At 53.1% G+C, this 12,751-nt stretch overlaps 6 protein-coding genes across 6 annotated transcripts; 3 read left to right on the forward strand and 3 right to left on the reverse strand.

Moving 5' to 3' along the window:
• Window positions 1–265: 265 nt before the first annotated feature.
• On the reverse strand, window positions 266–628 carry MFIFM68171_07339 (uncharacterized protein; the record flags this gene model as incomplete). The annotated part of the gene is made up of 1 exon (XM_071062759.1): window positions 266–628. One exon carries the CDS (start codon window positions 626–628, stop codon window positions 266–268), a length of 363 nt encoding a protein of 120 aa, XP_070918860.1.
• Window positions 629–1,429: 801 nt separating this feature from the next.
• MFIFM68171_07340 (uncharacterized protein) lies at window positions 1,430–1,843 on the reverse strand (the record flags this gene model as incomplete). Its single annotated transcript, XM_071062760.1, has 1 exon — window positions 1,430–1,843. One exon carries the CDS (start codon window positions 1,841–1,843, stop codon window positions 1,430–1,432), a length of 414 nt encoding a protein of 137 aa, XP_070918861.1.
• Window positions 1,844–4,714: 2,871 nt separating this feature from the next.
• Window positions 4,715–5,859, forward strand: MFIFM68171_07341 (uncharacterized protein; the record flags this gene model as incomplete). The annotated part of the gene is made up of 2 exons (XM_071062761.1): window positions 4,715–5,082; window positions 5,148–5,859. 2 exons carry the CDS (start codon window positions 4,715–4,717, stop codon window positions 5,857–5,859), a joined length of 1,080 nt encoding a protein of 359 aa, XP_070918862.1.
• A 493-nt stretch (window positions 5,860–6,352) lies between these two features.
• MFIFM68171_07342 (uncharacterized protein) lies at window positions 6,353–7,288 on the forward strand (the record flags this gene model as incomplete). The annotated part of the gene is made up of 1 exon (XM_071062762.1): window positions 6,353–7,288. One exon carries the CDS (start codon window positions 6,353–6,355, stop codon window positions 7,286–7,288), a length of 936 nt encoding a protein of 311 aa, XP_070918863.1.
• A 1,764-nt stretch (window positions 7,289–9,052) lies between these two features.
• MFIFM68171_07343 (uncharacterized protein) lies at window positions 9,053–10,419 on the reverse strand (the record flags this gene model as incomplete). The annotated part of the gene is made up of 6 exons (XM_071062763.1): window positions 9,053–9,211; window positions 9,303–9,530; window positions 9,611–9,697; window positions 9,784–9,846; window positions 9,936–10,161; window positions 10,229–10,419. 6 exons carry the CDS (start codon window positions 10,417–10,419, stop codon window positions 9,053–9,055), a joined length of 954 nt encoding a protein of 317 aa, XP_070918864.1.
• A 104-nt stretch (window positions 10,420–10,523) lies between these two features.
• Window positions 10,524–12,549, forward strand: MFIFM68171_07344 (uncharacterized protein; the record flags this gene model as incomplete). The annotated part of the gene is made up of 4 exons (XM_071062764.1): window positions 10,524–10,537; window positions 10,594–10,653; window positions 11,302–11,668; window positions 11,728–12,549. 4 exons carry the CDS (start codon window positions 10,524–10,526, stop codon window positions 12,547–12,549), a joined length of 1,263 nt encoding a protein of 420 aa, XP_070918865.1.
• Between the last annotated feature and the right edge of the window lie 202 nt (window positions 12,550–12,751).

Raw genomic sequence — 12,751 nt, forward strand, 5'->3', positions numbered from 1 at the left:
TGCAGCTACTGCTACGATGGGCTTGGGCCATGCCCGATTAGAGAGAGAACCAGGCCACTGGCGGCCAAAAACACTGAGCAGAGTGGGACAAGTTCTCTCTGGCTGTGGTACGGGATATTTAGTTGACCAGTCAGAATGAGGATGTCTGTGGCCATGCACCCGGGTTAACTCGGGGTTCACCGGCAAAGTGTTCATGTGGCTATTTTTATCGACACAACGGAACCTTCAGCCCGGATTCCATTTCAGCCAGACCTACACCAGCCTCCTAAGGGCACCACGGATCCCCGTTGCACATCCTACAAACCGCAGGCAGCAGATCTCCGCATGGAGCCTCCCCTACTAGATCGCCCCCTGGCTCCTTGTACATGAAGGTGCAAGAACCGCCTCTCCGTCGAGTTATCCAAAACCTGTCGCCCGGTTCGTCCTTGACAAAGTCGTATACTGCGTCCGTCGGTGTCGCGGGGACGGGATACATGCCGTAGCCAAGTTCCCGGCAGCGGGCGTAGGCATCATCCCATTCCAAGGGGGTCGGTATCACCAGTATGCCGGTTGTTGTTTGAGCAAGCGCGCCGTTCGCGACGAGGAGGACGGCGATGAGGCGGCCGGCGTGAGTGATTGACGGGAGCATTTTGGATTCCTCTATTCCGTATGTTCTTGTCTTGTGATATGGGTTCCAAGGTAGATAGTAAAAACGATCTTTTCTTTGATATATTGGGAGTTTTTGCTTCTCTACCATCAAACGAACAAGAGCATTACAAGGAGAACAAGAAGTGTCTAGGAGAATCACAAGGAATCTATATACCTGAAAACACTGAGAGCTGACAGACTGGTGGCACGTTGCATGCACCGGCCTGAAATTATCCCGATACCCGGCACTCTTACAGTTACGCAGCGCGCTCAACCAAACTGCCTTCCCCTGCACGTGGAACCTATTGACATTGGCCGTACACACACCGCCAGCTTCATAAAGGAAGGCGCATGGTCTCCGTGGTTGATGCAGGGCTTACGAGACAGCCGCATTTGTGTAAATGCAGTCGCGTACTACTGGGTGTCTATGGCCACCTCCAACTAACAGTTAACGCAATGTCCTGAAAGGTATTATGTTTAACAACAAGTAATGTATACCAGAAGGTGCCAAATTTGAGAATGTCAATGGACTAACACGTCGATAGTACTGAGTAGATATCTGCTCGTACTCGCCCTTACACCCGGTCACAGCAACCGCGGTGCTGATCGATTCCGATTCAAGCACCTAAGTTACGCCTGAAGACCCTTGGTTAGGGCCTGTGCATTCTAGCGCTATGTACAGATCACGTCGCTCCCTATCACCCTTAATTATCGTTCCCATCGTGATAGACGTCCGCTTCGTAAGGAGTGCTTGGACCGGCCGGCCTGCGCACGCAAACGAATACCGCCCCTGAAGGCTCGATTAATCATCGCCGTTACCGACGGGAGGAGACGGCATATTATTATCTCGAATGGCATTATCGCGCGGCGCATGTTGGTCAAATGGGGCAACCGGCATGTTGTTGTCGGGGGGTGCGACCGGCGCATGGTTCTCACGTCTGCGAGGCATGTGGCTATCCAAAACCGTAATGTCATCGCCGTCGACGGGGGGTGAAGGCATATGATTATCTCGAATGGTATTATCGCGCGGCGCATGCTGGTCAAAGGGCGCGACCGGCATGTTGGTATCGGGGGGTGCAGGCATCGCATTATCGCGGCGCGTAACGTGGTTGTCGAAGGGTGCGATGTCCACGGGCGGCGCTGGCATTGGGTTCTCGGCTACCGGGAGGGCGGCCGCGGCCGAGACGAGGCATAGGGCAAGGTACTTGAGCTGCATCGTGGCGGTTGATTTGTGGAGAAAGGCTTGTTTGTCAACAGGCTTGGAGGTATTGATGGTATGGAATGGGTAGGGGCAAGGAGAGTGGCTAGGTACTTATATGCTCTCTCCCGTCGCTTGCTTTCCACAGCCACAGATCAGCCTTGGGGCAAAAGAGTGTGCTCCACTCCCGGCCCGACTTAGGATCTGTTGACTCTGCGAACTTTCCAAGTTAGACCATCACGGGGCCATAGCCTAAGTTGGAGATCGACGGATAGAATGCTGACCCGGGTGGGACTTTTCAAGGCTGAAGGAGTTCAGGAACTCCACATGGTAGGAGGATCATTGGCCCTGTCGATCGACGAAGATGGAAGGTGTCTGGGGTGCTAGGGCGGTGTGGTGGGTAGCGAAGCACTTCTGCGCGCTGCGGTTGGAGGCTTTGGCCAAAATAGAGGCGCTAACGATTTGATGCTGAGTGGCCTGAGAGCACCCTTCGACAATAAACTCAGGTAGGGACATCTCTTGGCGATCCAGATGACCAAGTGTAATTATCCGCTAATGCTCGCACCTTAGTCTAACCACCCCTCACGAAGCTACATACAACACTGTCTTCTTTAGACTCGACTATGGGTATACGAGATTTTTCGTTTCCTCTCTCTTCATAATATAATATCCGTTTCGGTTTCCTCCTTTCTCCCTCTTCTTTCTTCCTCTGTGTCCGGATCCTTTTCTTCATTTACTTCCCCCTCCCCTTCATCCGCATCCTTATTTTCTTATTTTCCTACTCAGCTTCTATATGACGCAAAGTACTGTTTGATATTAGTACTGGTTAATGCATCGACCGACATAATGATTTCATTCGACTCAGCCCCTGTTGTTCCACTGGATTCTGTAGCATGACCGGGACCCGCGGGGCCCGACCGGCAGGCGTGATGGCTGTCGAGTGAGCAGTGGGGCTCAGCCTCTACGTGTACATTATGTCAGATACGGTATGGACCCCCATTTTACCACCCTTCGGTTCGGGGCGTGGGAGTGGAGTAGAGTAGGTATTCTAAATGGGTTGTGATCGTTAGTCTCGCTAGCACGAATTGGGACGGGAAATACTACCTCATGGTTCTATTCCTAACGCCCTCTTTGGTATCAAGCCTAAGGTATCTTACGCACTCCGCCACCGAATGCTACAAATATCGGACAAATTCAAAATCAAGCCTCTACCTGACCCAAACATTTGACGTCAGATACATATGAACGGAACCTTTCCCACCTCGGGCAAAGGCATGTTACTTACATGACTCGTGATACTCGGGGTTGTGCTGGCAGCGTTAGTATAGAGAGAGAGCGGGGCCAGGCGTGAATAAACTATAAGATGAAGTGGGATGTAGGGACCCGAGGGTCGACGTTGGTACCACGTAGCATAGTAATACGATGTGATTATTCCTTTGAGCATCGGCGCTCACACCTAACGATCTGAGATGCTACGTACTATCCACGGCGATGGGGTGAGGGCCGTTGTCTCTCATCTTCTGAGAGCGTCGAACAAGTGTTCCATCTGCTTAGCGGAACAGAGGTATCCCAGTTTATGATTCGCCGACGAAGGATAAGCTACGGCAGCGGACGGGCCTAGACATAGCACGGTCGCTAGTGGTGTACGCCGAGTGACGATATTGGGGGTATTTATTGGATGTTTATTCGGAGAGATTACTAGTACAGCAATTCCAAGCCGTAAGGTCCATCAGCGTGGCTCGCCCTCAGACCCACTTTTATGCCGCAGCTCCAACACGGAACAGCGCGATGCCCAGTACATAATGTAAGTAATAGCAAGTTGACTGGATCGTTCTCCGTATTAGTACTAATTAACATGGATATATTGCCAACAATAGGGTTTCTCGAACCCCTTGAGAGTCCCTAGGAAGCCTGGCCATTGCCGCGAAAGCTTGCAACAGAACCAAATGGCAAAACCGCCGGCGTCGTGGTTCCATGATGTAATAAGTACCTTGAGATGTGTGGTAATTGGACGAGCGCTGCCTCATCGGTAAACAAATCTCGGAATGGAGTGCGAAGTTTGACAATGGTTGTCCGCACGATATACGGTATATTTGTTGTCTGAATATTGTCTTAAATCGCACTTAATTAATTCGCCCGTTGGTAAAGAAGCGGAGGCAGCTTCGAAATACCGCAGCCATTCGATATCCTGTACCAAAATATCCAAGGCCCCAATAGACTATGTGATTCCGGGGTACCTTAGTTAAGCATTAGTGTTTGATAGCAACGCTTGGGACGTGCGGGACTAGGGATATCGACTGGAAAGGGAGGAAAGACCCGAGGGTACTCGAACGGCTGCTAGACGCTGGTTGCGGCATGTTGCTTAATCTGGCCTGTTTCCGCCACAGTCAATCAATCGGTGCTGCTCCGGATTGGATCCTGTCTCGCCCGGACGGCCCGGGACGATCACGGCGTATGATTTTTTCTCCCGAACCTCCCGAAGACCTAACGGTGAATGTGCACTTGCATATGGCCCCCAGAGGGCCCAGACTGCCAATCCTTGGCATCAGGGTCGCGGCCAATGGGAACACCGAGTCGGGCCTCGAGCAACCCCCCCCCCCCCCCCGGCTTCACGAAAGCTGTGGTCGCGCTGGGGCGGTTGGGCCTGCGTGTCCCTGATTCGGGCGTCTTGTAGACTCACAACACTTGTCTGCAGGACTAACATAACCAACTCTGTGACAAACATCACGTGCTCCTGTCCACCTGCATCCCTGCTCGCGGTCAGCGATTCTTAAATACCTGATCATCGCCAACAGCTCTTAAACCTCGCGCTCTCACCCATCATTTGTTCCCTCCGCCTTACTCAGACGGAAACACGCAGCTCAACTCGACACTAGCGGCACCCTCGATATGGCTTCCATGGCGTCTAGAGCTGGCCGCACGCTCATGGCCACGCCTTTTCTCGCCATTGCCGTAATCTGTTTTACCCAGATGGACCTTCCCAAGCTCGAGGTATACCAAAAGCAAGTTCTTGAAACAGGCAAAGGCGTCATCGAGTGGCCTGGCGGCTCCCTCGCCGTGTTTGACCGCTTTTACCGAGTCGATGCCCTCGATAAGATGTGGCGCGGCGCGTCCGTCGTCTTCTCACCGTCGTCCCAAGGATTCGATCCCGTCAGCTGGTGGCAGATGGTCTCCTTTCTGACCGACCTCGGGCCCGTCTACTGCGTGTGGTTCATGGAAGCGGCCCGCGGCGCCAACGCTTGGACGTCAGCCTACTCGTGAGTTTTGAGCTGTCGATCCGTACATCGGCAGGCCGGCGGGAACTAATCGCGGCAACAATTAGCGCCACCTTCTGGGTTTTCGCAGCCCAGTTCTTCGGCATCGGCACCATTGCGCCCATATATTACTTCCTCTTTCTCGTCTCGGGTCCCGCGACCGCGGACATTGCTGGTTCCGGTTTTGCTAAACTTGATAAACGGAGCTTTGATTGGCGACACATCGCCTTCCTCCTGCCCCTCGTCCTAGGCCTCCACAATTTCGAAGTCTTCGCCGCCTACCTCTCTCCCGATCCCATCACACGCCATTATTGGGTCTGGGCCTGGCAAATGTCGCCACTCTGGATCGGGATTGCCAGCTTCGCTGGCAGTTATGTGGTAGGACCCCGATATTATGTGACCATGCTCGCTAGGCCTAGCGTGCTTATCAAAGCCGTGTGCGCTGTTTCGGCTGTTGTGTGGGTATCGGTCTTGTTATTTTCGCCACACTCCCCGTTCGAGATCTTCCTGCCAACCTGGGAGGCGCAGGATGATCTTGTCTTACACACAAGGAGAGCGCTGCAGATGGACCAGGTGTGCTTGTTTGGATCCTCTTTCTTGTGGCTGGCTTATCAACTTGTGGAAATTTATTGGCTGGGCTTCATGGAAGGCGACGGGTTCTGGCCGCTGGCACTTTTGCCAGTGGTTTTGGCATGCTTCGGGCCTGGCGTCACGTTTGCCTTGGGTTGGTGGTGGAGAGAACGAAAACTAGATCTCGCGGTTGAACCGGGACGGAACTAGTTACGTCTATCAGGGCATTGAAAATGTAGGGACTGGTATTAGGTCATTTGTATAGAGTCCTCAAAACTTCTCAAGATTTCCTACGAGTGGCTGGTGATCAGGGTGGTCAGGGTGTCGTAAGCTCATTTATCTCGCTGAAGTTGTCGAATTTTGCATTCCGAGGGGAATAAGAAAAGAAAAAAAAAGAAAAAAAGGAAGGAAAAAAAGACTCGGGTAGTTTGTGTCCCCGGTGGTCAGTCACGCGATTCTCTGAGCCGCCCGCCTTGGCTGTTCGGGATAAAGCGTCATACCCCGCACTTTTATTTGAACGTGCCTTGAACTCAGTCATTTAAAAGATAAGCAGTTGCGGCGAACCTAGGTACTATCTTCTTCGAGGTCTCTAAAGAAGGCCTTCCCCCTTGGGTATTCTCACTCCGTTCTGGGACTCAATATCACGAGGGGCGCAACTTCTCGGCCTACACTACAAATCGCGAGGACCCCCTGCGAATCCTTCATGAAGCCCCCCGAATCTGACCAGCCGTGGCGTGGAAACCTCCCCTGTTGTCACGGTCCCAGGGGGGGCTGCGCAGTCCACAACCCCAACCGTCTCCCTATCTTCTGGAACCAGTCCCTTCCATCAACCAGCAGGCCGGTCACTCCTAACCTCTTCAAGTCTCTCTTCGACCGCACCATCACAAAGCAAGAAGACCAACCCTCCTCACTCCAAGAACCCGCCATCATCTCCTCCCTACCGCAAAATCCCCAAACCTGCCTATCTCTTCCTCCAATCCATCCCTCCCTTCCTTACACCCTTTCATTCTACCACGTCCACGCAGTCACCTCCTCTCCCTCTCTCCTCCCACTCCTAGCCTGCCAGGGAACGACCGCCTGCAGTCCCTTCCACCCCTCGCTCACCTGGTCCATAACCCCCCTCTTCTCCCCAACCGGCAACAGAAGCAGCAGTGACAACACTCACCTCCTCCTGAAATACACCCTCACCTTCCCCATCTCCATCCCGCACAGGGGAGGCGGCCACCCCCCCAACGCGCTAGCCCACTCCACCAACTGGCTGCTCTCCCCCTTCTACCGCACCTTCGCGCCCTGCCCGCACTGCGTGCGGCTCTTCTCCAGCGTCCGGCTCAAAGTCTCCGCCCTGTCCACCACCACGGCGGCGGCGTACGTCCGGTCGGTCAGGGTGAAGTACTCGCTCCGGAACGTGCTGGGGCAGGAGTTCCGAGATGCGTGGGAGAGTGAGAAGGGGCGGCAGCCTGGGAATCTGTCGTGCGGGATGTGCTGCACGGATTTCGGGATGGAGTTTGTCGAGGGGCGGAAGGAGGTGTTGGTGCGGTTGTGGGTTTGGAAGGATGTGGGGGGTTGGGAGGGGGCGTTGTGGGACGCTGCGAGTGGCGGAAGGACGATGAAGAGGGACAGGGCGGATTTGGGAGGGTGAGGAGGGCTTTTGAGGACGATGCGGTCGGTAGCGGGATCGGGTTCCAAAGGTCAGCGGGGTGGGAGCGGTGATGGTGGTTGTGGCGTACAGCCAGGTACTATACGACGAATCTAGACACACGAAATTTCCTTTTAGTTCGTAATCCTAAGCTGGGGTAAGCTATGGTTAATTTGCTTTGAGCTTCCCCTGATTCTTGCATAAGCTGGGCTGATCCTATACGCTGCCGCTACACAGCTTCGAAGGCCCATTTTCAGTCCCCTAGCTAAAGTTTTCTTTCGATGGAAAGTAAGTAATACGTAATCTATAGGAATATCTCCCAGCCAACAATCTCAATTACGATATACACGTATACTAGGTGTGTATGTGACTCGTGTCATATGTGCTCGAAAACCCGATCGCTAAAGCAGGAGCAACCCGCGACTCGCCAAGGAATTCAAAACAAAGCAAAAGGATCTAATTATATCCCTTTTATACCAGCCGTCGATAGAGTCGCTGACAACAGTGGCAACGTCACCTGTCTATGCTTTCATCTAGTCAACAGGTATGATCTTCTACTACTAGGGACATATAAGCTGTCTTAGCAGTTTATCGATTTGTGTTAAGGAGACGTCGGTTAGTTTGTGATAGCCTTTTATTTTCAATGCTAAGGATGGAATTCCTGCTTTGTCGAAATTCCTACGTTGATATTCCTACCTCGTCGATATGGGTACGGATAGTACCGTCGCGATTGGTGGATTCACAAGAGACAAAGCTACAGAAATCGGAGTAGTTAATGGAATTGCAAGCTAAAGAGAAGAGAAGGGAAAGTAGAAGGAGCTTTCTGTGCGAGAAGCTAAATCTCTATTAGCGGAGGGGCTATCGGCCGTACCGCCTTTGGCTGAACAACACGGCCACTACCAAGCTATACTAAGTTATTGCGATCTGAAAGGGATTAGCACAGCCAAGAGTTAGAGTGTAGTTAGCTGTAGGGGATCTCTTTTATATATATACTGCTTAAAGTGTCCTAGACATTGGGATCTTAATAAGGTATACTTTCTGTTCATTTCTTCTACTACTACTCTCTTTTCGAACCACCTTTTCGCTCCCTGCAGTGTTATACAAGTATATATACTTCTCTCTAGGCTATATTCCTGCTAGGTACGTACTTATTTTGCTGGTAGATAATTATTGAGTTAGGGAAAACAGTCCCCAGAGGGCAGGGTCCCTCTGGTCAGGGGGACACAGTTGCTAGGATGGTGCCCCGAGGGCTGGAACTTGCCGTAGGCCCATTTTTCTTTCTCACCATAAGTAGGGCCGTCCTGGCCATTGCTCCTTAGACAGGACAATCAATTCAACACTCTTTCCCACACCTGTTGCAGGCTCAATTGACGAGCTTTCTTTGCGTGCAGAGTGACCTCTGACCAGAGGGAGCTCTATCTGTACATGTTGTTTTGACCTTGTTTAGGCGGCAGGGACCCAATTTGTGGTGGTGTCGCCTGGCCTGTCTTGTCCATCTACAAGGTTGTCTGGCATTTGGCCGCTGTTGTGCGATGCTGCTCTCTCTCCAGTCGCTCCCTTTCTGCTTCTAAGCCACAGCGATAGCAGAAATGTCCAATGTCAAGCTAAGAACTTTGTTTTGGTGGATATGTGGGTGTAGATGTGTGTTTCTGCACCATTTCAATACTTAGACGTGCTTGATTGTGGCTATGAAGATGACCTACTGCCCCGGCCAAGCAGGATACCTGTACTTGGCTTTGCTTCACCCCCTAACACCAACTGTCTACCTCACATACCAACCCCCCTAGAGCACCGCCGAATTGCCCTCCACACCGGATCCCACCGCAGATCGTTCCTCCCAAGCTTACACATGGACGAGTGATCGCCACCGAGCATCATAGTCTCCTCGTGCGGCAAGGCCATCAGTGCAGAAGCCTTATCGACGACCTATTCGACCCCCACATAAAGACCCGTCGTCAACAAAATGCATTTTCCACACATACACACACACACGCGCGCGCGCGAAAGGGAAACTCACAACTGTCCCCAAAATGGGATGCACAATCGACTCATAAAAGCTAGCGATGGCGTAGCGCGACGCGAGCGGGCTGAAATCCTCAGAGATACTCATCAGATCGTCCGAGTTTGTTTGCAGTACCTTGACCAGCTCGGCCTGCGGCAGGTTGAGTGAGGTCGATACAACGTCCGTGACGACCTTTGCCCACTTTGCGGCGTCGGCGCCACGGTGCGGGGTGCCGAAGAAGACCTGTGTCAAGTGAATATTTGATGTCTTGTTAGTGGCTTCCAGCACAACGGTCATGGTGGGGGGAGGGGGAGAGAACTGACTATTCCTTTGGTCGAGTTGGAAATGTCCAAGGCGTCTGCCTGACTCGGACCCTTGTTCATTCCTAGGTCGCTTGCTTTTTTCAACGCCTATCGTGCGAGACCAAACACCCTTGGCGTTAGCAACGCTCCAGTTTGATCGATGTTCGGTGGAGGAAACGTAGAAACGGTCTTACCTGTTTGATGATGATGCCTCCGAGACTGTGTACGATGAAAACAATAGGGCGGTTTTTGTCCTTCTGGGTACATGAATGCAGAGGTCAGTACACCGTCTCAGCAGCGTAACAAACCCGGAGAATGGTGTCAGTCATGTGCGGACTGGACTCACATTGTCTTCCCTCTCGTTCCTCAGAAGCCTAATCAGATTGTCGGCGTGCTCTCGCACACCGGCGGGAGAGATAGCTCCGATGGCTCGGGCGTCGTACTCGAAGCTCATGATGCGGGCTCCCGGGAACTTGGTCGGTAAGAGGTCCCTCAACCACATGAAGGGCTTATCCCGTGCGTTCGCCCAAGACTTTTGCCAGTCGCCGTTCAGTCCGTGAATGGCCACAATGCTGCCCCGTGAGTCCGTGGTTAGTGAGTTGAGGTCAACAATGGTTCATGATGCGGTGGAACACGTACTCTAGGGGCGCTTGGTCGGTATCAGAGGGGAGCTTGAGAATGTGTAGTGTGTCCTGCCGTTCTTGGTTCTTGCCGAGTGGCTTCTCGTGATACACATCTCCCTGGCTCTCTTGGCTTTTGTGTCCGTCGTCTACCGCAGGAGACGGTGATTTTCTCCGATACCAAGCAAACGACATCCCGCCCCAGGCCATGGCGATCGAGTGAAGATACGTGACCGGAAGCGATGGACGGTGACAGAGGAGTTGCGACGTTTAGAATATTCGGCTTCACAGGAGGATGATGAAGAGAACGGGGTATGAAACGAAACAGGTAAGGTTGACGTGGTTACCGGCCCGACCGTACAAGCGCTGACGGCTTGCTGGCAGGTACATGTACCAAGGACCTCGGTACCACGGTCGGGCGCAGGTTGGGCCTGAGCCGTATGAGTGAGTGAGTGTGAGTCAGTTCTGTCTGCCACCCGTCGCTCGCTCAATGGATAGTCTCATGACCGCGACGGCAAACAGCTTTCAAGTTCTCTGGTTTATTTTGCACATTTATTTGCTCGGCGTGATCTGGCGCTCAAACAATGGCTGTCGCTTTCGGGCGGCGGAGAGATGGAGAACCCTGAGCCTCTAGCGGGGCCCCTTATGTGCCCTGCAGTTTCGAGCGTTGACAAATAGTCGTCTGCCACGGGCCATGGGCTACGGGCTGTCCTTGGGCTGGTTGTTCCTTCGATGGGGCGAAATCGCTGGGTTTTGGACAATTCCCAGTTACCATTCTGGGAGCAGGACAGCAAACCGTGCTTTTTCGTTTTCTCTTTTGGTCTTTATGTTCCCGATATATTTGAATGTCGAGTATCTAAGTCGAGCGTAATGGTTTGCAGAAATCCTCCTTCGCCCAAAGCGATCTAGTGCTCCTTACCCTTTACTCTATCGTACTGACAAACAGTCAAACCCGCACCCTACAGCCGCTATCACGTCTCCTAAAAAGGAAAACATGAAATTGATTATCCTGCACGACCCTGGTAACAGTATTGCCGAGCATGTGGCCTTCTGTACCTCCCAACGGTTGCGCTGCTAACTGAAATTTGATAGTCTTGTCATCGTTCACGGCCTGAACGGCGACCCCATCGGGAGCTGGACTTACACTCATGCTGAAGATAAAGATGCTGAGGTGGAAGTCTGCTGGCCACGGGACTTACTACCAAAGGTGCAACCGCGGATCAGAGTCCTATCGTTTGGGTACAGCGGCGACATCTACGAGAACAACTCGGTCGCCGGCATCAGGGGAAACGCCAAGGCACTCCTCGTCCACCTCAAGCTGCGGAGAGAAGACCTGGACGCGAGCCGTCCCGTTATTTTCCTCGGCCATTGCCTGGGCGGACTCATTGTCAAGCAGGCCATGTGCTACGCCAACAACATGAGCCAGTTTGAAATGATCGCTTCGGCGACACGCGGCCTTGTCAGTTTCAAGCCAACGTCCTTTTCCGTCTTACCACCCCGCTAACATTCCCACTGCAGCTTTTCTTTGGCACTCCACATTTTGGCGCCGACAAAAACCAGTGGCTCTCCATCGCCGAGGCCTTGGGACAGGTGTCGGCCAAAGCCAAGGGCAGGCCATCGACTCTCGTCGAGGCCATGACGCAGAACTCGCGGGGCCTTACCGACATCAGCGAGGATTTTGTCCAGATCGCGCCAAAGTACACCATCAAGACGATGTATGAGACGCAGCCGCTGGCAACCACAGGCCGGCTGGTTGTCCCCATGATGAGCACGCGCATGTTTGGTCACAAAGAGGACGAGGTGCCCATTGACGCCGACCACATCTCCATGTGTCAATTCAGTGATGAAAGCGACACGGACTTCTTTATGGTTTGGAATTTTATCCGAAAGGCGACCGAGATTGAGGTGAGTTGTCCTGTCCCCGCGGCCGCCCCGCGCCGGGGACCCGAGGCCGAGGGTACAGGGCAGCCGATTCAAGCGAACCAGACTTTGAGGATTGGCAACATCCTGGGCCAGCCTGTCTATATCGACGCTCCTATGCGTCAGCGGCCCCCGAGCTCTGTCGCCACCGCCCGGAATGGTACGACGGTATTGTCCTCCATCATGTCGAGCCACGAACTGCGTCTTCTCCCAGCCCCTGCAGGTTGCAACCTCGACACTGAAGCCCAAGAGGTGGCAGTCCCGTTGGCTCCCCTTGCCCCGACCCCACAGCTACTGCATAAGGACACGTCAGTTCGTGTGGTTACCGTTGAGTGCGAATCGGAGAGCCCGGTCAAGCAGCCGCGTTGGATCTCTCGGGTGATGGCAGGGATCCGGCACAAGGGGGGACAGCGGCGCTGAGGGGTTGCAATAGCAAGATTGTGCGATTTGTCTAGATTCGGGATTTCGGTCCTTAGGATAGAGCAAGATTGGTAGAAGTTACTGTGGAAATGTGAAGTTACTTGATAAGAAATCCTGACTGCTATCGCAACTTTTATTTTCCATCGGGCGATGCATGTGGAACACGATTGTTATCATCCTAAGGTTCGAAGAACCCCCCAGC

Source organism: Madurella fahalii, assembly GCF_045866475.1.
Source record: "Madurella fahalii IFM 68171 DNA, scaffold_4, whole genome shotgun sequence".
Taxonomy (NCBI): domain Eukaryota; kingdom Fungi; phylum Ascomycota; class Sordariomycetes; order Sordariales; genus Madurella; species Madurella fahalii.